At 40.5% G+C, this 25,047-nt stretch overlaps 1 protein-coding gene across 1 annotated transcript in view; it reads left to right on the forward strand.

Annotated features, from left to right (window-relative positions):
* The window catches only part of LOC126260545 (E3 ubiquitin-protein ligase MYCBP2-like), a 389,869-nt gene that overhangs the window by 262,671 nt on the left and 102,151 nt on the right, over positions 1-25,047 (forward strand). Inside the window, exons 26-28 of the mRNA XM_049957880.1 lie at positions 3,013-3,127; positions 13,449-13,639; positions 23,165-23,293. Coding sequence (XP_049813837.1) covers positions 3,013-3,127; positions 13,449-13,639; positions 23,165-23,293 — 435 coding nt within the window. The remainder of the gene's footprint in view (positions 1-3,012; positions 3,128-13,448; positions 13,640-23,164; positions 23,294-25,047) is intronic.

A 25,047-nucleotide genomic window follows, 5' to 3' on the forward strand; every position in this document is an offset into this window, starting at 1 on the left:
CATTATAATTTATGGCTGCACTCAAATTCCCCTGTTATTTTAATTTAAACCATCAAACATGGAAAATCCAGGATGGAATGTAACAATATTTGAAAAGGAAAGTTGCTACTCACCATATAGCAGAGATGCTGAGTCGCACATTGTTGTTGTTGTGGTCTTCAGTCCAGAGACTGGTCTGATGCGGCTCTCCAAGCTTCTTCAACTCCCAGTACCTAATGCAACCTACATCCTTCTGAATCTGTTTAGTGTATTCATCTCTTGGTCTCCCTCTACGATTTTACCCTCCACGCTGCCCTCCAATACTAAATTGGTGATCCCTTGATGCTTCAGGAATATCTCCTACCAAGCGATCCCTTCTTCTAGTCAAGTTGTGCCACAAATTTCTCCCCAATTCTATTCAGTACCTTCTCATTAGTTATGTGATCTACCCATCTAATCTTCAGCATTCTTCTGTAGCACCACATTTCGAAAGCTTCTATTATTTTCTTATCTAAACTATTTATCATCCACATTTCACTTCCATTCATGGCTGCACTCCATACAAATACTTTCAGAAACGACTTCCTGAAACTTAAATCTATACTTGATGTTAACAAATTTCTCTTCTTCAGAAACACTTTCCTTGCCATTGCCAGTCTACATTTTATATCCTCTCTACTTTGACGATCATCAGTTATTCTGCTCCCCAAATAGCAAAACTCATTTACTACTTTAAGCGTCTCACTTCCTAATGTAATTCCCTCAGCATCACCCTATTTAATTGGACTACATTCCATTATCCTCGTTTTGCTTTTGTTGATGTTCATCTTATATCCTCCTTTCAAGACACGGTCCATTCTGTTCAGCTGCTCTTCCAGGTCCTTTGCTGTCTCTGACAGAATTACAATGTCATCGGCAAACCGCAAAGTTTTTATTTCTTCTCCATGGATTTTAATACCTACTCCAAATTATTCTTTTGTTTCCTTTACTGCTTGCTCAATGCACAGATTGAATAACATCAGGGATAGGCTACCACCCTCTCTCACTCCCTTCCCAACGGCTACTTCCCTTTCATGCCCCTCGACTCTTATAACTGCCATCTGGTTTCTGTACAAATTGTAAATAGCCTTTCGCTCCCTGTATTTTACCCCTGCCACCTCCTGAATTTGAAAGAGAGTATTCCAGTCAACATTGTCAAAAGCTTTCTCTAAGTCTACAAATGCTAGAAACGTAGGTTTGCCTTTCCTTAATCTATTTTGTAAGATAAGTCGTAGGGTCAGTATTGCCTCACATGTTCCAACATTTCTACAGAATCCAAACTGATCTTCCCCGAGGTCGGCTTCTACCAGTTTTTCCATTCGTCTGTAAAGAATTCATGATAGTATTTTGCAGCCGTGACTTATTAAACTGATAGTTCGATAATTTTCACATCTGTCAACACCTGCTTTCTTTGGGATTGGAATTATTGGATTCTTCTTGAAGTTTGAGGGTACTTCACCTGTCTCATACATCTTGCTCACCAGATGGTAGTGTTTTGTCAGGACTGGCTCTCCCAAGGTTGTCAGTAGTTCTAATGGGATGTTGTCTACTCACGGGGCCTTGTTTCAACTCAAGTCTTTCAGTGCTCTGTCAAACTCTTCACTCAGTATCGTATCTCCCATTTCATCTTCATCTTGTATAGACCCTCTATATACTCCTTCCACCTTTCTGTGGATAGGCACAACAAAAAGACTGTCACAAGTAAAGCTTTTGGCCTGTAAGGCCTTCTTCAAAAACAGATGAGAGACACACCTGCCCCCCCCCCCCCCACACACACACACACGCAAATGCAACTCACACATACATGACTGCAGTCTCAGGCAACTGTAGCCACCCAGAGAGAGAGAGAGAGAGAGAGAGAGAGAGAGAGAGAGTGTGTGTGTGTGTGTGTGTGTGTGTCGTCTGTTTCTAACTAAGGCCTTAAGGTCCAAAAGCTTTATTTGTGACAGTATTATTGTTGTGCCTATCTGCGGCTTAGCATCTCCACTATATGATGAGTAGCAACTTTCCTTTTCATAGTTCTTTTAATTTAAATCATCTGTAGCTTTCCTTTGAATTTGTGGAGGTGTGCCCTAAGAGCCTGTAAGGAATTTTACCATTGTTTACATCAGAACCATCACAAATGTATGAGAAATCTAGAATAGCACTTAAGTGTGAGTGTGAGGGTACATCATTAATCTCCAAGTAACAGATGACCTGATCAATAATTTACAAATAGAAAAAGGAGATAATGTACAGTGGTCAACAAATTGAAACTCTTTCTAGCATCTGGTTTTATTTAATGTTGGGATGCTGAATTCAGAGATTCAACCAGGTTTTTTCTGTCATTTCACATTTCTGAGCTACAAAATAGTAATGAAATATCATAGATTTAGTTTAAAATATTTAGTGAACATTAATAAAACCAAAGCATTATTCAGACATTTATATAAAATATAAAAAAATTCTCTAAAGTTTGTGTGTGTGTGTGGGTGTGGGTGTGCGTGTGTGTGTGTGTGTGTGTGTGTGTGTGTGTGTGTGAGGGAACTACTTTGTCCACGAGCTAAGCAAGCAATGTTATTTTCAGTTTCTCTATTGATGGATGGTTTTTAAATGGTATGGTAAGCTTTCTGCAATAGGAAGACTCCATTGCAGATTTTGTATGAAGCTGTGAGCCATTTTCTACGGGCTTATCATATTTCATATCAGAGAGGTAGTGAATTTATTCCTAATTTATCAGCTGTCAGTCTGATTTAAGTCCTCATTTGCATTACATTACTCACTGGTAGAGTCTACTATAGGATATAGCAGTGAAGTTAGCATGAAACCATAAGATATAAATTTTCATTTTGTGGTAAAGCTAGTGAAGATGAAGCTGGAGGATAAGTAAGAAGCAGTATTGGTTATGACATAAAAAATTACTGAATATTCTGGAAAGAGTGCTTACCAAATTCAGACATAGATTCCAGTCTTTACATAGATTTACTCAGTAATAATTTTTTTTTTCATTTACAGAATAAAGTTTCATGCGTCACATTCCAGTCAGGACCTAATATGGATGAACTCTATAAATTACGCCAAGTGGAAGTTGAAAATCGTTCAACAGGATGGGTTAGTTGTCCTGTACTTGGTAAGTATAGGTTAGCTTTCGTAACATAATACTGGAATGAAACATTTCAAATTTAGACCATAGTTGCAGAATATTACTAAATTTAGGGACACTTAAATTTCAGTGCAGGCAGTGGAAATATTTATATTTCTGTCAGGCACCAATGCATATTCAATAGCTTAAAAAAAGAGGCCAAGAAAATAAGTGAAAAGATAGTTACACAAAATTTATGATTTGCTGATCATTTTCAGTTGTATTATTCCATTAGAAAAGTTGCTGCAGTTATTGTCCTTGAAGGTGTTTACTTTTTTTAATGGTGTTCAAGCAACAACTTTAATATTTACTCCATCATAGATAAGAGAATGAATATTCATTTGAATTGTGCTGTGTACTATGACAGGTATTAGACATAGACATTAATAGTGATATGCCATAGAAAATATTACATGCAAAATTTTATGCTCATGTTAATAACTAACAACACATTGCAAATCATGGAAAGGAATAAATACTAACAAAGAGATAGAGGGGCTGGCCAGTACTTACCTCAGCTCAGTACAGCCGATAGATACACATAAAACAGAACTGAAATTTTAAGATCCTAGCTTTCGGAACAAATGTTCCTTCATCGGGGAGGAGAGAGGGAAAAGAAAGGGAAGAAGGGAAAGGAGATTCAGTTACTCACAACCCAGGTTATGAAGCAACAGGGAAAGGAAAATAGGGAGGGTAGCAAGGATGGAGGCATGGTTGTCAGAGGGAAGCCAAAGATATTCTACTCTAAGTACTGTGCCAGCTTCAAACCAAAGAGGATGCATACAGAAGTAAAGAGATATATAGTATAAAGATAAACACAACTATGTAGGATGAAAAGATGCGTGAATAGCTAAAGAGGAAAGGGAAAGAGGAGAAGACTGAAGAGTGAATGGGAGTGAGGTTGTTTAACGTAAGTTCAGTCCAGGGGGATGGCGGGATGAAAGGATGTGTTGGAGTGCAAGTTCCCATCTCCGCAGTTCAGAGGGACTGGTGTTGGGTGGGAGAAGCCAAATGGCACGTACGGTGTAGCAGGTTCCTAGGTCCCTAGAATTATGCTGGAGGGCATGCTCTGCTACTGGGTATTGGGCATCTCCTAGGCGGACAGTTCGTCTGTGTCCGTTCATGCGCTCAGCCAGTTTAGTTGTTGTCATGCCGATGTAAAAGGCTGTGCAGTGCAGGCATGTCAGTTGATAAATGACATGTGTAGTTTCACACGTAGCCCTGCCTTGAATTGTGTATGTTTTGCCAGTAGCGGGGCTGGAGTAGGTGGTTGTGGGGGGATGCATGGGGCAGGTTTTGCAGCGGGGTCGGTTACAGGGGTAGGAACCGCTGGGTAGAGAAGGTAGTCTGGGAGTATTGTAGGGTTTAACAAGGATGTTACGGAGGTTAGGGGGGCGACGAAAGGCAACTCTGGGTGGTGTGGGGAGAATTTTGTCAAGGGATGATCTCATTTCAGGGGTTGACTTGAGAAAGTCATATCCCTGGCGGAGTAATTTGTTGATGTTTTCGAGGCCAGGATAATATTGGGTGACAAGGGGGATGCTTCTGTGTGGTCTGGGGGTAGGAACGTTGTTGTTGGACGGGGAGGAGTGTATTGCTCGGGAAATCTGTTTGTGGACAAGGTCTGCAGGATAGTTGCGGGAGAGGAAAGCACTGGTCAGGTTATTGGTGTAATTGTTGAGGGATTCGTCACTGGAGCAGATACGTTTGCCACGAATACCTAGGCTGTAGGGAAGGGAGCGTTTGATGTGGAAAGGATGGCAGCTATCAAAGTGAAGGTACTGTTGTTTGTTTGTGGGTTTGATATGGACAGAGGTGTGGATGTGAGCTTCAACAAGATGAAGGTCAACATCCAGGAAGGTGGCTTGGGTTTTGGAGAAGGACCAGGTGAAATTCAGATTCGAAAAGGAGTTGAGGTTATGGAGGAAATTAAGGAGTGTTTCTTCACCATGAGTCCAGACCACAAAGATGTCATCTATAAACCTATACCAGGCCAGGGGAAGCAGCTGTTGGGTCTTCAGGAAAGCCTCCTCCATGCGGCCCATGAAGAGGTTGGCATAGGACGGAGCCATCCTGGTTCCCATGGCCGTTCCCCTGATTTGTTTGTAGGTCTGGCCCTCAAAAGTGAAGTAATTATGGGTGAGGATGAAGTTGGTAAGTGTGATAAGGAACGATGTTTTTGGAAGATCTTTGGGTGGGCGTTGGGAGAGGTAGTGCTCAAGGGCAGAGAGACCATGGGTATGTGGGATGTTTGTGTAAAGGGATGTAGCATCTATGGTGACAAGAAAGGTTTCAGGTGGGAGAGGAGTGGGAATGGATTTGAGGCGTTCTAGGAAGTGGTTTGTGTCTTTGATGTAGGATGGGAGTCTGCGGGTGATAGGTTGTAGGTGCTGGTCTACCAGAGCTGAGATACGTTCGGTTGGGGCTTTGAAACCTGCTACAATGGGACGGCCAGGATGGTTCTCTTTGTGGATTTTGGGTAATAGGTAGAAGGTAGGGGTACGTGGCTCAGGTGGAGTGAGTAAGTCTATGGAAGCCGTTGTGAGGCCTTGTGAGGGACCTTGGATTTTTAGGATTTTTTGCAGCTCAGTCTGGACGGAGGGAATGGGGTCCTGGGTAACAGTTTTGTAGGTTGAGGTGTCAGAGAGTTGACGCAGTCCTTCTGCCACATACTCCACACGGTCAAGTACGACAGTTGTGGAGCCTTTATCCGCCGGGAGGATGACAATAGAGCGGTCTATTTTCAGCTCCTTAATGGCACGGGATTCAGCTGGGGTGATGTTGGGGGTTGTCGGTATGTTCTTCAAGAAGGACTGGGAGGCAACACTGGATGTGAGGAATTCCTGAAATGTCTGCAAGGGATGGTTTTGGGGGAGGGGAGGAGGATCCCTTTGAGAAGGCAGTCGGAACTGTTCTAGACTGGGTTCAACACTGGGTCTAGTATTTGGGGGCTGTGTTTGGGTAGTGAAGTGATATTTCCAGTTGAGGTTCCGGGTGAATGAGAGGAGATCTTTAACCAGGGCAGTGTGGTTGAATTTAGGTGTGGGGCTAAAGGTTAAGCCTTTTGATAGAACAGATGTCTCTGGAGGAGAGAGGGATCTGGATGAGAGGTTTAGGACTGAATTGGGACTGGTGATATGTGGCATTTGACTGTGGTTATAGTTGAGATTTGGTCTGTGTGGGGTATGTGCTGGGATGGGGAGATTGAGTAGGGTGGCTAGGCTAGGTTTGTTGGCTATGAGGGGGGTTTGTTGAAGGTTCTGTTGTGGTTGGTGTTTGTGAGGGATAGGGAGAGGGACCCCACTTCTTAGGTGTTGCACTAGCACTGTGGATAGTTTTTTCAGGTGGTGTGTGGCATGGAACTCAAGTTTGCAGCTGGCTTCTAGGATGATGTTCCTGAGTGTGTTCTCCAAGCAAGGGTTTGAGAGGTGGAGGACTTTGAAGAGAGATAGGAGCTGTTGGGAGTGGTGGTTACATGAAGTAGTGTAGAGATTCAGGACAAGTTGGGTAAGGGCTAAGGATTGAAGGTTCTGGAAGTCCAGGAGAGACTGGTGGAAGGAGGAATTGCACCCGGAGATGGGAACTTTTAAGGTAAGCCCTTTAGGGGTAATTCCAAAGGTTAAGCAGGACCGGAGGAAAAGTATGTGGGATTGCAGTTTGGCTACAGTGAATGCATGTTTCCGGAATGAATGTAAATAATGTGGTATAGGATTAGGGTACATAGTGGGTAACTGGTGGATAGGGAAATTAAATAACTAAAGTTGAAATAGTAATCATAAGAAGGAATAAAACACGGAGGGAAGCACGAGAAGGAAAGAAATTGTGTTGGTAATGTTCAATACCAAAGGAACATTGGTATTGAACATTACCAACACAATTTCTTTCCTTCTCGTGCTTCCCTCCGTGTTTTATTCCTTCTTATGATTACTATTTCAACTTTAGTTATTTAATTTCCCTATCCACCAGTTACCCACTATGTACCCTAATCCTATACCACATTATTTACATTCATTCCGGAAACATGCATTCACTGTAGCCAAACTGCAATCCCACATACTTTTCCTCCGGTCCTGCTTAACCTTTGGAATTACCCCTAAAGGGCTTACCTTAAAAGTTCCCATCTCCGGGTGCAATTCCTCCTTCCACCAGTCTCTCCTGGACTTCCAGAACCTTCAATCCTTAGCCCTTACCCAACTTGTCCTGAATCTCTACACTACTTCATGTAACCACCACTCCCAACAGCTCCTATCTCTCTTCAAAGTCCTCCACCTCTCAAACCCTTGCTTGGAGAACACACTCAGGAACATCATCCTAGAAGCCAGCTGCAAACTTGAGTTCCATGCCACACACCACCTGAAAAAACTATCCACAGTGCTAGTGCAACACCTAAGAAGTGGGGTCCCTCTCCCTATCCCTCACAAACACCAACCACAACAGAACCTTCAACAAACCCCCCTCATAGCCAACAAACCTAGCCTAGCCACCCTACTCAATCTCCCCATCCCAGCACATACCCCACACAGACCAAATCTCAACTATAACCACAGTCAAATGCCACATATCACCAGTCCCAATTCAGTCCTAAACCTCTCATCCAGATCCCTCTCTCCTCCAGAGACATCTGTTCTATCAAAAGGCTTAACCTTTAGCCCCACACCTAAATTCAACCACACTGCCCTGGTTAAAGATCTCCTCTCATTCACCCGGAACCTCAACTGGAAATATCACTTCACTACCCAAACACAGCCCCCAAATACTAGACCCAGTGTTGAACCCAGTCTAGAACAGTTCCGACTGCCTTCTCAAAGGGATCCTCCTCCCCTCCCCCAAAACCATCCCTTGCAGACATTTCAGGAATTCCTCACATCCAGTGTTGCCTCCCAGTCCTTCTTGAAGAACATACCGACAACCCCCAACATCACCCCAGCTGAATCCCGTGCCATTAAGGAGCTGAAAATAGACCGCTCTATTGTCATCCTCCCGGCGGATAAAGGCTCCACAACTGTCGTACTTGACCGTGTGGAGTATGTGGCAGAAGGACTGCGTCAACTCTCTGACACCTCAACCTACAAAACTGTTACCCAGGACCCCATTCCCTCCGTCCAGACTGAGCTGCAAAAAATCCTAAAAATCCAAGGTCCCTCACAAGGCCTCACAACGGCTTCCATAGACTTACTCACTCCACCTGAGCCACGTACCCCTACCTTCTACCTATTACCCAAAATCCACAAAGAGAACCATCCTGGCCGTCCCATTGTAGCAGGTTTCAAAGCCCCAACCGAACGTATCTCAGCTCTGGTAGACCAGCACCTACAACCTATCACCCGCAGACTCCCATCCTACATCAAAGACACAAACCACTTCCTAGAACGCCTCAAATCCATTCCCACTCCTCTCCCACCTGAAACCTTTCTTGTCACCATAGATGCTACATCCCTTTACACAAACATCCCACATACCCATGGTCTCTCTGCCCTTGAGCACTACCTCTCCCAACGCCCACCCAAAGATCTTCCAAAAACATCGTTCCTTATCACACTTACCAACTTCATCCTCACCCATAATTACTTCACTTTTGAGGGCCAGACCTACAAACAAATCAGGGGAACGGCCATGGGAACCAGGATGGCTCCGTCCTATGCCAACCTCTTCATGGGCCGCATGGAGGAGGCTTTCCTGAAGACCCAACAGCTGCTTCCCCTGGCCTGGTATAGGTTTATAGATGACATCTTTGTGGTCTGGACTCATGGTGAAGAAACACTCCTTAATTTCCTCCATAACCTCAACTCCTTTTCGAATCTGAATTTCACCTGGTCCTTCTCCAAAACCCAAGCCACCTTCCTGGATGTTGACCTTCATCTTGTTGAAGCTCACATCCACACCTCTGTCCATATCAAACCCACAAACAAACAACAGTACCTTCACTTTGATAGCTGCCATCCTTTCCACATCAAACGCTCCCTTCCCTACAGCCTAGGTATTCGTGGCAAACGTATCTGCTCCAGTGACGAATCCCTCAACAATTACACCAATAACCTGACCAGTGCTTTCCTCTCCCGCAACTATCCTGCAGACCTTGTCCACAAACAGATTTCCCGAGCAATACACTCCTCCCCGTCCAACAACAACGTTCCTACCCCCAGACCACACAGAAGCATCCCCCTTGTCACCCAATATTATCCTGGCCTCGAAAACATCAACAAATTACTCCGCCAGGGATATGACTTTCTCAAGTCAACCCCTGAAATGAGATCATCCCTTGACAAAATTCTCCCCACACCACCCAGAGTTGCCTTTCGTCGCCCCCCTAACCTCCGTAACATCCTTGTTAAACCCTACAATACTCCCAGACTACCTTCTCTACCCAGCGGTTCCTACCCCTGTAACCGACCCCGCTGCAAAACCTGCCCCATGCATCCCCCCACAACCACCTACTCCAGCCCCGCTACTGGCAAAACATACACAATTCAAGGCAGGGCTACGTGTGAAACTACACATGTCATTTATCAACTGACATGCCTGCACTGCACAGCCTTTTACATCGGCATGACAACAACTAAACTGGCTGAGCGCATGAACGGACACAGACGAACTGTCCGCCTAGGAGATGCCCAATACCCAGTAGCAGAGCATGCCCTCCAGCATAATTCTAGGGACCTAGGAACCTGCTACACCGTACGTGCCATTTGGCTTCTCCCACCCAACACCAGTCCCTCTGAACTGCGGAGATGGGAACTTGCACTCCAACACATCCTTTCATCCCGCCATCCCCCTGGACTGAACTTACGTTAAACAACCTCACTCCCATTCACTCTTCAGTCTTCTCCTCTTTCCCTTTCCTCTTTAGCTATTCACGCATCTTTTCATCCTACATAGTTGTGTTTATCTTTATACTATATATCTCTTTACTTCTGTATGCATCCTCTTTGGTTTGAAGCTGGCACAGTACTTAGAGTAGAATATCTTTGGCTTCCCTCTGACAACCATGCCTCCATCCTTGCTACCCTCCCTATTTTCCTTTCCCTGTTGCTTCATAACCTGGGTTGTGAGTAACTGAATCTCCTTTCCCTTCTTCCCTTTCTTTTCCCTCTCTCCTCCCCGATGAAGGAACATTTGTTCCGAAAGCTAGGATCTTAAAATTTCAGTTCTGTTTTATGTGTATCTATCGGCTGTACTGAGCTGAGGTAAGTACTGGCCAGCCCCTCTATCTCTTTGTTAGTATTTGTTTCACATCTTATATGAGATTTTCCATTAATAATTTAAATCATGGAAAGGCTCAGTTCAATATGCTTTGTGCTTCTTGTAAGGCAGTTCAATTAAAATCAATACAGTACTTATATAAATAAATGTCTAGCAGAGGTCTCAACAATGATCTTGGAATTCTTAAACTCATTTCATGATTTGTTTATTCTGTAAGGGTTTTTATGACTGATCTATAAAATAAAAATCGGTTTATTTGTAGTATATCTAAATTTAAATCCATACTCTGGAAACCTCTGTTAATGCAGGTAGCTAACCATTGTACCATATATTTGTGTTTCTTCCTGTTCTATTTGTGTGAGGAGAGTAGAAGAATGACTGCTTAAATGCCTCTTTGCATGCTATAATTGTTCTAATCTTATCTTCACAATCCCTACAAGAGTGATGTGTATTGGGGTGCAGTATAGCCCAGATGCCTCACATTATACTGCTTCTTAAAACTTTGATTGGGACCATACTAGATCAAAATATGCGTTCTTGTTAGGGTTTGAAGTAGTATTGTATATTCTGATGCCCCATTTTCTGAAATGTTTTCTGGAGAAATGCTGCAAGGTATTATAAATACCTGCTGATTCAGAAATATGCATTTTTATAAATTATGTAAATGTCTCAATTTGGTAATTGCAGAGCCCCTGTTAGCAATAAATGGGGCTACATTCAAATTGTTTATTGGTAACTGATACCTTTTGACAGTTATAGAAGTTTTAATTCAAGTCTTACTCACAGAATTGTTTATGAACAGCAAGTTATTTCTGCAGAGAAGCTCCTGTGCTAAATGTATAAGAGATTCATTTACATCCTTTTTGTTAACAAACAGAGCAAAGCAGATTAACATAAATGATGGTTAATTGTTAATATAGCTTATAGATGCACTTTTTGATAGCTACTCATCTCTGTTAATGTATATACCCTGGATATTCAACACCCATGAAAGTTTAGCATAATGAAATCTTTGGAACAGGTAGTGTGAATGAATGACAGTATAAAAATAAAAGCAGAATCTAATTTTTTGGTATCTACTGGTGGTCTGCAATCCTTAATGAAGGAAGTCATGGAATGATAATGGAATCTGCACAAATTACAACTAGGTTGAATCCTTTCTTGAATTTAGTCTGCCATTCACTTTCATTGTACTCATAAACTCATTTGCATTCATAGAAATTTTTTGATTTAGTGCATGTTGAAATTAACTTATTATATTATCCATAATTGGTTAACATTAAATTATTATCTCACTAAGAAGAACAGGAAGCAGATAATGTATTACACAAATTAACAACAAGATATGTGCAGGGTAATAAGCTGTTTAATCAACAGTCCTGTTAAACCACCATGTTCCATAAAAATAGCTCGTTTTGCTAGAAGCTATTCATTTTTAGCTGCCTGTCCTATTAAATGAATGGTTACATGTTTGTTTCAATCGCTTTGAGGTGCAATGTGTAGATAGGTTATTGTGATATTTTCACATCAGAGTTGTACTTATATGATGAATATAAGCTGTGTGATTTGAGTTTTAATTTAATATCAGTTTTCCCATTACAGACATGGCAACTAGTAAGGGTGGGGCAAATAAAAGTGGCCTGGAGAACAGAGTTCCAGGGTACAAAGAAACTTGACAGAGGAAAGAAAATACAGTACTAACATGACTATAGCAGATGTGGAAAGTTACCACCATTCATCTCTTGGCACTTTTGGGCCCTGGTCAGCAAGTTGCTGAAGGCAGATCAAAGCTGGACTGCTGGAACTGCTGCAGTCTCATCCAAAATGTTCTGCTGCAGTTCTTGAAGACTGTGAGGGTTGTTCTGCTACACCTTAGACCTGAGAGCTCACCCACTGACAGGTCAGGTGACCTGGATGGCCAGCTAGGGCCACATCCAGACTGAGCTCTGCCAATAACTCTATAAGGCATGAAGATTGTGTAGATGTGATCCAAGGTTCGGCTGGTTGTATGGACAGTTGTTCCATCCTATAGGAAGTAACTATAGGTCTTTTCCTCCTCCCTTAATGCTGCCGCAAGTGGTTTCAAAATGTTGGCAATGTAACTCAGCATCTGATGAAAGAAGATGGGGCCAATAATGTGAGTTGCAGATGTTGCATACCAAACCCCAGCCTTCTGACCATGCAATGGTGCTTCATGGAAGTTATGCGAATTCTCCACTGCCCAGAACCTTTGATTCTGTGAGTCGACAGAACCTCATTGGTGAAATCAGACATAAAGAACAGAAAGAACAGATCCATGTCCAAGCCATTCACCATTATTTCAGTAAACAGCCACTCACAAAACAGGAGGCACTGACGAGCATATGCTAGTTTTAATGCCTGAATAACAGACACTTGGTAGGGATGTATGTGTAGATCCAGGCAGAGTATTTGTCTGCATGATCAGTGTTCTATGCCAGTCTCTAGCGACAGGTGTGGAGTTGATTTGGTAGGACTCTGAAGCATTTTATGGTGAACTGCAGCCCTGTTTTCTGGTATGCAGGCACATTACAGAATGTTTATAGGCTTGTTCAAAATAGATCCTGGCTGACGCCATTTTCAGACTAAGCACTGCATGGCACTATTTTCTGGCACTTTAACACCATTAAACTTCTCAGGAAACAACTGACCACACAGTGTCCACGACTTGTCCCATAACTTTCCAAACAAACATCCATTATTCCACTGTGAGTACCATTGTCCCCTTTGCAATGCTCCACTCACACTGACACAGCCAACACTACTCTCTGAATCGGTGTCAATCGTGTGGTGGCTGTACACATGGTGTGCATGTCACAGGGTGTGGTTATAAGCATACATTCAAGTCCAATTGTATCCACTCGTCCGGGTGTCTTTTATTTGCCCCACCCTGTATACTAGAACCTCCATATATCAACTTTAATTCCACAAAAACCTTAGAATTTCCCAGGGAACCAATATTGTTTGTGGGACAAATATATCAGTATTCTGTTACAATGTTTTCTTGAATATCTTATTTTAAACATATTTTCAGTGATTGAATTTTCATCTAAGTGATGGAACTTATCCAAAATGTCTCTGTTTTTCCAAGATGGTTGCCACTCAGTAATAAGGCTTGAAATGAAAGGGCCTGATAATTCATTAAGACTAAGGCAAATAAGAGTCTTAGGTGAGGTGGATGGAGAGTCTCTCAAAATTAGCCGACAGCATAGTGCTTCAACAATCCAGCAAAGAAATTGTGAAGCTGAGACCTTACGAGTATTTAGATTAATTACATCTCAGGTGAGTGATGAAAGATAATATTTAAATTGGGTTTGATTGTCAGCACATAAATCAATAAAATTATTTTTCTTGTTTTGTCAACCATTCAAAATCAGATCAGAGTTAAATATTCAAAGTATAGATCAGCACTGCTGCATTCAGTGGAAAATTATGATTTTGCACTGTGATGTTAGCGTCATACTTGTGAAATACTTCTCATGAGGGTCTTGAGTCACGTTTTTTTTCCTGTCAGTTATGTTATATGGCAGTTTCAGTGTTTCAGAAATATTAATCATTGTCATGTTTTGGTAATATCAGTCACTGTTATTTCCATTTTGAGATAAAACATTGTTAATTCCATGCCTTAGTCCACTGTTTACCCCAATTACAGTGTAAATGTATATTCCACTGCATTTTGTTTATTGGTTTTTTTTATCTTGCAAAGTGGTCTTATGTTTAGTAGAGTGACATTGCCCTTGGTGCACTGATTGTGTCAAGAAACATAGACAACTGATACATATTTTTGTAGAGTGCACTGAAAGAGAAAAATTTAAGTTCATGGAAAATTAAGATATAAAACAAATAAGAGTTACACATGACATAACTGTAACAACTGATACAAAAGAGGCTTTTAATTACAGTGAAATTGCCAGTTTTCATATTAATATTAAGTAATGCACCCATGCACTTCGGCATAGAGTCTCTTGTATTGTTTAAAGACTCCTGGAAGACACTAGTGTGTTGGCTTATGTGTAATAGTTGAATGTATATGGATTGTTGGTATTTAACTGGCACTGTCTTACTTCTCATGGTTGGGGTTCTCAGTCATCTAAAACTTTGTAAATGGAATAATACTGCTTGATAAAGGCCATATGGCCAAAACTGTAATAGTGCAAATAAGTAACTTTTATTTCTTTAATCATGTGACTGTATTGTATTGTAGAATGTCGAATTTTTTTCAACGAAATTAGAAATGATATTAAGGTACTCTGATAACAAATGTTTACTCTGGAATGTATGATCCCTGATGAGCATTTTCACAATGTGCATGGTGTTGCTCTCATTTAACACAGACACATTCTTGTAGTTAAAAGACCCAACATACAGATACAGTGATGACATGTATACATATCAGAAGATTTTTAGTTTTTGACATTTGCTAAAGCACAGTGTAAGTAGGGTTATTTTTGGCATTTTTTCATAATATAACTGCTGTATATATGGCAAGATATTAGTGCTGTTTATATAGACAGTCTGCATTATTAGTTTTGCAGTATACCACTCGATAATGACCATATTGCTGAAGTTGCAGTAGTCCAAATAAATAACTTTTACTGTAAAATTCAACTATGATGTCCTTTACAAAAGCAACTGGCACTGACAGCTTTCTCTCACTGCCAAACTAGCCTGACTTTATCAGCAGACAACATGAAAACAGACCTGACACATAAAGTTAATGACATGTGAAACAGAACTCAGCACAGTGAAGACAAAATAGAAAAGCAATATGATACTAATGTGAACGACACTGTATACGTGCCGAAAATTGGTAGCAACATGAAACAAGTAAATATCAGTCCAAAGTTGTACACATCTTTGTGCCTTTTGTCAACCATCACATTACTTGCATCAGGCACAGTACCTAGTATCTCCATGGAGTGTGATTACTAGTTTTTCTAGCATATTGCCATGTTTTTACGATCAACATAATCCTTAAATTAACAAAAGCAACAAAGTAATGAACATTGTTTGATACCTCAACAATTAGTGTAGAATTTCCCAGTATGCAAAAACTGCCTCTTTGTTGCCCAAATGTATCAATAAATGGTAGCAAATACAAGGGTGGTTTGAAAAGTTCTCAGAATCACCACAAGAGGTCAGTGCTAGCGCAACAAGTTGTTCAAGTGATATTCATTGGACTGTTGCCTGTAAACACATGCCACATCAGTGCTCTTGGAAGAGAGCTGTGGCAGTGATGTGGCTTTGTTGTTGTTCCTACATAGTGATTTGCGAAGGTGGAAAAAATCGAGATTCAAGCAGTGATTAAGTACTTCATAAAGAAAGGTATGAAAGCAAAGGACATTCATGCTGATTTTCAGAATACCGTGGGGGACTCCGCTCCTTCATATTCAGCTGTTGCCAAGTGGACAAATGAATTTAAATTTGTTTGGGAGAGCTTAGATGATGATCCGCACAGTGGTCGGCCAAGATGTGTCACTACTACAGAAATCATTGCAAAAGTGCACAAAATGGTCATGGAGGATCACTGATTGAAAGTGCATGAAATTGCTCACACTTGCCAGATGTCATCTGAAAGGGTACATCACATTTTAACTGAAGAATTTGAAATGAAAAAATTATCTGCAAAATTGGTGCCATGGCTCTTGATGCTAGTTCAAAAATGCGTGAGAATGGATATATCGGAATAATGTTTGGCCCATGTTAAGAGAAATGAACAAGATTTTTGCACCATTTTGTGACCACAGATGAAACTTGGGTGCACTACTATACCCCAGAGACAAAACAACAGTCAAAGCAGTGGAAGTATTTTGAGTCTCCACCACCAAAGAAAGCAAAGAAAATTCCTTCAGCGGGAAAGGTCATGGCATCAGTGTTCTGGGATGCAAAGGGGATTCTGTTTCTAGATTTAGTTATCTCCCCTGTGGGCAAACAGTTACTGGAGAATACTATGCTAATCTCCTGGACAAATTGCAACAAAAGGTATATGAAGGAAGGCCAGGTTTAGAAAGGAAGAAAGTCATCTTCCAACAAGACCATGCGCATCCGCACACATGTGCCATCGCAATGGCTAAATTGCGTGAGCTAAGGTATGAATTGTTGCCACACCCAACTTACTTATCTGGTGTGGCTCCATCAGACTTCCATCCCTTCCCGAAACTGAAAATTTTTCTTCGTGAACGAAGAATTATTTCAAACAAAGAATTGATAGTCGGAGTTGACAACTATTTTGTAGGTCTGGAGGAAACTCATTTTTGAGATGGGATCAAGGCACTGGAACATCGTTGGACCAAGTGCATTAATCTACAAGGAGACTACATTAAAAAATAAAAAATAAATGTGATGTAAGTACTCTTTTAGTATTCCGATCCGAGAACTTTTCAAATCACCGTCGTATCTTGCAAGTACGAGGGTCACTCCAAAAGAAATGCATGCTATTTTAGTAAAAATACAGTTTTCATTCTGCATGTGTGAAAGTTTTCAAGTGTATAGATACATCCTTCCCACTAGATTTCTAACTTAGTTCAACCTGTTCCCATGAATGGTGCCATCACAGCATGTCTTCAAGATGGCTGCTACACTTGACGTTCGTCAGAAGCAAGGTGCTGTCATAGAATTCCCGTGCTGTGAAAAGGAGACAGTGGGAAACATCCGCAAGAGTTTGAAAAAGGTGTATGGAGATGCTGCTGTCGATCGCAGTACAGTTAGTTGGTGGGCAAGCAGGTTACGTGATGAAAGTGGGCACGGCAATATTGAGGACTGTCCTCACAGTGGCAGGCCTCGTACTGCGCACACTCCAGAAAATGTGCAAAGAGTTAATGAATTGGTGACTGCTGACAGACACACCACAGTGAACAAAGTGTCATGCTACTTTGGGATAGGGGAAGGAAGTGTTTGCAGAATACTGAAAGTGTTGGCGTTAAAAAAGGTTTGTGCCAGGTTCGTTTGCAGGATGTTGACAGTGGCTCACAAAGAAACAAGAAAAATGGTATGCAGCGAACTTTTGGAATAGTACGAGAATGGTGGGGATGAATTTCTTGGAAGAATTGTGGCAGGTGATGAAACATGGCTCCATCATTTTTCACCAGAGATGAAGAGGCAATCAGTGGAGTGGCATCATGCAAATTCACCCAAGAAAAAAAAAATTCAAAACCACACCATCTGCTGGAAAAGTTATGGCTATAGTGCTTTTCGATTCCGAAGGACTCTTGCTTATGGACATCATGTCAAGTGGAACCACCATAAATTCTGATGCATATGTGACGACACTGAAGAAACTTCAAGCTCGACTGTGTCATGTTTGACCACATCGGCAAAAGCAGGATGTTTTGCTGTTGCACGACAATGCACGGCCACATGTCAGTCAAAAAACCATGGAAGCGATCACAAAACTTGGATGGACCACACTGAAACACCCGCCTTACAGTCCTGACCTGGCTCCATGTGACAATTATCTCTTTGGGAAACTGAAAGACTCTCTTTGTGAAACAAGGTTTGAAGATGATGACTCCCTTGTGCATGCTGCCAAACAGTGGCTCCAACAGATTGGTCCAGAATTTTATCGTGCGGGTATACAGGCGCTGGTTCCAAGATGGCATAAGGCAGTTGAGAGGGATGGAAATTATGTGGAGAAATGAAAATATTGTTCCTAAAGGATGTATCTACACACTGTAAAACTTTCAAACATGTAGAATAAAAGATGTATTTAAAAAAATAGTGTGCATTTCTTTTGGAGTGACCCTCATATTTGCTCATTTTTGACATTTTCATTGAGTTCATCTACATATGAAATGTTGGTCTTTTTAAACCCACATAAGAATAATACATAAAAAGAGAAGATCATACGGCAAGAATAACAGACTGGAACTTCTAAGAGTGTTAAAGCCTACATATAGTGATCCTGAGTTCCAGTTTTATAAATCGGCTTTTGAGAAAACACAAAATATTTCTGTCCCTTTTGATAAAGTACATATATTTTGCCAAATTTGTGACAGATGTTGACTGTCTGTTTATTTCTTATTTTTTATTTCAGGTAATCGTTTTGTAGGGTATGATAAATCATCATTGTTTCTGCTTCTTTGTTGTTTCATTTGTTCTTTTGTTATTATTTATTTATTTACTTGAGTCAGAAGCATACACATAGTATTCTACAAAAATTTAGAATTTCAGAAAATAAAATAGAATGAGTTTATACGTATGAAAACACGAAAAATTTAAATCAAGTAGTCTTTGCCCAAAAACTAGCAATCTCTACATTTTTTTTATTTTTTTATTTTATTTTTATTTTTATTTATTTATTTTTTGTGCTGATCAACTCCTCCTTATTGCAAGAAGTAGGACAATGTAAATACTGACACAGATGTCTGTACTTCTTTGCATTCACACAGTGTTGGCCATTGTAAATATGTCCATTTCATTAGGTTCTCCCTAAATTTGCCACCATCCGTTCGTAACCTGTTCAGTGATCTCCATATGGCCTAGTCTTAAGTTGTGTCCAGCTAGTGAGTATCATGCTGGCTTTACCCCTGCTTGGAGATGACTCACTATCATGGCCCATAGTTTTTCTTTGGCTTTCTTGGCTGATGTATTTAGTGCAGATGTTGACTGTAAAAAGCTCTTCCTAGACTTTAGTGTTGATGGAATATGTCCATGCAGTGGGTGCATTGGTGGCTACTTCCATGCATATGTCAGGAGGAGCAATGTCTGCTAAGCAATACAGTTTATCTACAGAGTTGGTTTCAACCTTCCATTAACTGGCCTTGCAGTTTCTTTAAGGACAAAACTACTACTTCCATATGTACAGATTTATGCCACACTAGGCACATGTATTATTCACCAGCTGAGAAACAGAGTGCCTTTGCAAAAGTACAGATCACTTAAGGTTGGACACCACAATTACTACCAACAAGTTTCCAGATGATGATGTTTTGGGTTGACGCCTCATGTTTGGTATTAAGGCGGTGCTATTGGCAAGTGAGTGATCTGCCTAAGATAACTCCAAAGTATTTGGTTATAAAACAGTGTTTCAGTTCAGTGCCTTCCCAGATCACTTTCAGTTTTCTTCCTGCCTGTTTATTTCATAGATGGGAAAAGCAAAGTGCAGTATTTTATGGGTTCAGCTTCAGCTGGTTCTTGTTATAGTTATCAGATATGTTCCCAGAGTTCTTGTCAGCACCTGTGTTACTTTTTCAAAGTTCTTGATGCTGTGGATCATGGAACACTGAATTTCCTAAGTATTTCCAAAATTAAATGTCCCATTTGTCTAGCTGCAACTACCATTCTGTGTTCAAGGTCTGTTGATACCCGTTGTGGGCCATAAGTATGTAGTAGACATGAATCACCTGAGAACAAATACATGTCTCTACCATTAAAGCAATGCCATTGGCATATGAAACTTGTGCATGGATTAGTTCCTGCCTAATCATTTTTGTAAATGTCGAAGAGCACCAGTGATAATTCACTTCCTTGTGGTAGGTCATTTCTCTGGTTCCTTCAACAATTGTGCAGTAAGGTGGCAATTATTGTAGTGAAACTATAGTTCTGGATCAGTGTGTAGAGCTTGTGAAGCAGTATGTGGTGTTTAACTGTATCGTAAGCTGATGTGAGCTAGATAAATGCAATTCCAGTGATCTTGCTCTTTTCAGATCTGTCTTCTATGTGCTGCATTAGTCGAGTTACTTGTGCTTTGCAGTTACTATATGGTCTGAAACCAGCCTGTTAAGGTGTAAGGAATCTATCAATCTTTGGTGACAAACAGTTCAAAAACATCCTTTCAGATATCTTATAAAGATAGCTTCTGCCTCCGTAGCGCAGCAGCAGCATTACCGTCAACCGCACATGGATGTCTTATAAAGATAGCTTCTGCCTCCGTAGTGCAGCGGTAGCTTTACCGTCAACCGTGCATGGGTGCTGGGGTTCGATTCCTGGTGGGGGACTGGATGTTGTGTGTCCTTCATCAGCAATTCTCATTGACTTGCAAGTCACTGAAGTGGTGTCAACTAAAAAGACTTGCAATATGGTAGCCGAACCCCGAAGGGGACATCCCAGTCAATAAATGCCATACAGTCATTTCATTTTATAAAGATAGCAGAATAGTGAAATAAGCCAATAGCTCCAAGGCTCAGAAATCTCTTTTCCCAGTTTCAAGATAACAGCTATCTCGGTTTTCCTCTAAATTTTTGCAATGGTGTTCGGTTTTAAGCGGTTGTTGTAGAATGCCACAAGTCAATTCAGTGTTGCTTGTCGTTACATTGATTTTGCAGCTCCTTTTCATGAAATAGAGTTGAGAGTTCATTCATTTTTAAGTGTTCTTGCCTCCAAATCTTAGGTTCTTTGCCCCATTTGTCTCTTTTATCATTTTTAAGAAACTGTTGAACTATTTGATTTGGAGAAATGTTTGAATGAGTCTTCTTTTGTGCTGGATCATTACTCGGGAAATGTAGAAGACTCTGTGCTATTCATCTACTTACATTATTATGGTTATAATAATAACAATAATAATAATAATTATTATTATTATATTTCAGCCTCAGTTTGCATAAATGATATGACCACTGCTTTCAAGTTATTACTAAGTCATCATCAAATGAGTTGAATTTGTCACTTTGTGATGAATGTCTAATGAGAACTTGGTAATAAGTTGAACTGATAGTGACACCATTTGTGTGACCTTAGGCTGAAATATACAATTTAAAAACTCACCAGATAATCACTGTGTTTGCCCAAGGCAGTATGTCTACCTCACTCTATGTAAATATTTCTTCTTTTTCTATACCATGGTTTTCATGAAATTATTAAGTGTTGGCCCATCCATTTCCCCCCGCCCCCTCCCCCAACGTCTCAAAATATTTTTGTGTATTACCCATACTGTGATTTCACCAGAAATGCCTGAGACTGGTCATTCTTTTCTTGGTGTGTGGTAGTGGATGGGAAAGAAAAGAGAGAGAGAGAGATTGTGTGGCATTGTTGGCCAGGAGGCCCCATCTGGGAAACTTCAGCCACCAAGTGCAAGTCTCATTTCAGTCAACGCCACATTGGGCGACTTGTGCACCAGTGATGAAGATGAAATGATGATGAGGACAACACAACACCCAGTCCACGAGCGAAGAAAATCTCCAACCCGGCCAGGAATCGAACTCAGGTCTGCTGAATGGTAGGCAAGCACAATCAGCTAAGCAGGCAGACTGCAGTATCAAGAAATATGGCACAACAGATCAGTACATGAGTGAGGCATAAAGTATAATGCCTATATGTGAAACACTTCTCAATTTTGGGAAAAATGTTTCATCTTCAGTAATCTTCTTCCCATGAGAGCTCTAAACCATAAACAAATACAAAAAGAACATCGATTCACCCTCCATTGCACCATAAATTCAGTATGAATCTTTAACAATGTCAGCCACGTGTGTTATCAAAAGTCAGAAAAATCAGGAATTAAACATCTGCCTAAGGTTCTGAGATAGAAGTCAGTACGAAATTCCTCGACAAGTGTCCATGAAAACCTCAACAATTCAGAACAAAAAGAACATGTTGACTAGTTTGTGCTGAAGCAATATACTGTAAAAGAATTGGGATACAGGTAGCCACTGTCTAGAATATGTAATTCATTGTGAGTTCAGGTATAAACAATTCTGTTCACAATAAAATAATTAAATGTGGTGATAATTGCAACATGGTAAGCTGCAATTATGTTCATTTTTAATTAAATAAGTTATCTTAAGTGCAAAAGAAATTAATATCTCCAAATCACTTCTATTTAATGGAAAATCTGGGATGTAATACAATATAGAAAGGATAGAGTGTCATGCAACACATAGAGGAAGCGTTGAGTGCCAGATGGGCACATTGATAAAAAGACTGCTAGGTATTGATAGCTACCAGACTAGTATTGATTAGTCTGAAAGCTGGTGATATCTAGCAGTCTCCCCCCTCACCCAATGTACCTGTGAGCCATACAACTCCTCTATGTAGTGAGTAGCAGTCTATCCTGTTTACATTATTGTCACTTGTATTTAATGCTTACAAAATAATAGCTTAGTTTTTAACCATGGAAACTCTGGTAAGAAAATCAACAATATAGGAAAAGATAGATTTCTACTTACCAGAAAGATGGCCTGTCAAGTTGCAGACAGGCGCAATCAAAAGACACTTGTTCAAAGCTTTCGACTACAGCCTTCGTCAGAAAGGCTGGCCTCAGCTGCCAGAACTAGCGGTCATGTGTGTGTGAGGTGTGCTTGCTTGTGTGAATGAATGGTGTGTTTATCTTTTTCTGATGAAGGTTGAGGCCAAAAGCTTTGTGTGAGTGTCTTTTAATTGTGCCTATTTGCAACTTGATGTTTCATCTTTACAGTAAGTAGCAATCTATCTTATTTTATTCAAGATGGCTTGAGAATACCACAATGTTTAGAATTATGATGATAATGATGAAGAGAAAAAAATCACAACATTTTGACTGGATTCTGTGACTTACATTCATCACTATATAATTTCTCCTTTGAAATTAATTTACTGAAGTAATTACTTGGTCTTTTCATTTATTATTTAGATCAATTTTTGTATATAACTAAAACAATAATATTTATATTAACCTTTTTTTGAGATTTATTATATTCAAGAGCAGTTTCACTATGATGGCAGCTCTCTACTTGTTATAAATTTGTGCAACTACACAATTTACTTTAATATCTCTGCAGTAAGCATGCCATATTATTATGAATACTTTTGTTATTCAGGATTATCCTTGAAGATTGAATGCAAGTGCTGGATTTGATCCATATTGATGTATATATTATTCTGGATTTTTGTTAGGTATTTGGAAAACTCATACTAGGTGAAGAAGTTGCAGTGAGAAAGGAGGGGGAGGAAAACAATGACTTAAAGGAACATATGGTTGGAATACTATTTAGCCGCAGCAAACTGACCCACCTGCAGAGACAGGTCAGTAATATGTATGTATATAACATTAGTATAAAATGAGATACCATCTTGTACAGATGGTCTTGCATCTGAGTTCTCCATTTGGATATGACCCCTGTGGGAAGGTGTTGGAAATGAATATAGTGTAGACTGGGTGGGCAGCAGAATACCATTTCGGGTAGGGTGTTCCTCTATTCCAGGTGTGTCTCTAAGTGCAAGACATGTCTGATACACCAATCCAGGACATCCTGCTCCAATCTCATCACATGCTTATCCTACTGCATCAGAGTCAAGGCCACTTGTGAAAGCAAGCTTGTCAGATTGCAGGTCTGGTGCAATTTCTGCACAGAATTTTATGTGGGGATGACCATGCGAATGGATGTCTGTCTCAAAACTGTGGCCAAGAAAAGACTTGAGCACCCAGTGGTGGAACACACTACTTGCCACAGATGCTCAATTTCAATTGCTACTTCACAACCCGTGCCATCTGTATCCTTATTCCAACATTAGCTTTACTAAACTATGTAGATGTGGGTTGCCCCTTCAACATGTTATCTTCATGGCATCAACTCTGCTAACCCAATCGGCAACTCCACCCTGTTACACAGCCATAACTTACTCATCCTGCACCCCACTCTCTTCCATACAGTCTCCCCTTCCTCTGTACTGTCACTTCATCCCAGTACAACCCCACTGTCATTGTCATTGTTTATTGTGTGCTGCATGACCTTAACTGGTGCTACTGTCCATGTCACATCCCTATCCCATACACCTGCTCCAGCTATCTCCTGCACTCCTCTCCTATGCACTTGCTGCCTTCCTCCAAGTCATAAGCCACTGTTCCGCAACTTTCCCTCCCACACTTTGCCTCCATTCCCGTCTCTCACCTCATATGACAGAACTCTTCACACTAATCATGCTACAAACTGCAGTCCTAGCATTGTGTATTCAGCAAGGACACTTCGGCTGTAGAGATGTGCATGTGTGTGTATGTGCATGCACATCTGTGTGTGTACTCTAGCCTGAAAAAGGATTTCCCTGAAAGCTAGCAAGTTTTCAGTTTTCCTTATGTGCTTGTCAGTGAGTCCATGCCTCTGCTATTCAGTAAGGTGTTTCTTTTGCTGCTAAATTATATATGTTCTACAAGGACTTTACATGATCACATCTGTGAAATAATCATTTCAAAGATTACTGACTATGATTGAAACACTTACATTTTATTGTTAACAGTTATTACTATATTATTAATTTTATTTCTAGATAGTCTGTCTCAATCCATTGATTGTAGACCAGCAGAATACCATTACACAATCTGCCCTTTTTTAAATCTAATGTTAGACATTTAGCGTAAGACGTTGTATAACTAATGGAAATTCCTGGATGGAGCAATGTATACAATAAGAGAAAGGCATCCATTCATCTATAGCAGGCTGTTGCATGGAGCACAGAAACACACAACAGAAAAAAGTATTCATACCAGCTTCTGAGCTTTTGCTCTATTTCTAACAAAAATAATTTTCCTCATATAGGAGCAGAAGCTCTAAAGCTACAGTGAGTGCTGTTTGCTGTTTCATATTTCTTTGCTCTATGCATCAGTCTGATACAGGAGAGTGATTGCCTTTCCCTTATTTTACATATTTCTTCATATAATACACAGCTTATTTTAGTGTAATTTGCTTACATTAAAGGAATTGTGCTATCTAAGTGCCCTATTGAAATAATTATGAAAATTTCCCACTTACTATTTACTTCTTTAGCCTGATACACTGTTTACC

The sequence above is a fragment of the Schistocerca nitens genome, chromosome 5 (assembly GCF_023898315.1).
Source record: "Schistocerca nitens isolate TAMUIC-IGC-003100 chromosome 5, iqSchNite1.1, whole genome shotgun sequence".
NCBI classification, from domain to species: Eukaryota; Metazoa; Arthropoda; class Insecta; order Orthoptera; family Acrididae; genus Schistocerca; species Schistocerca nitens.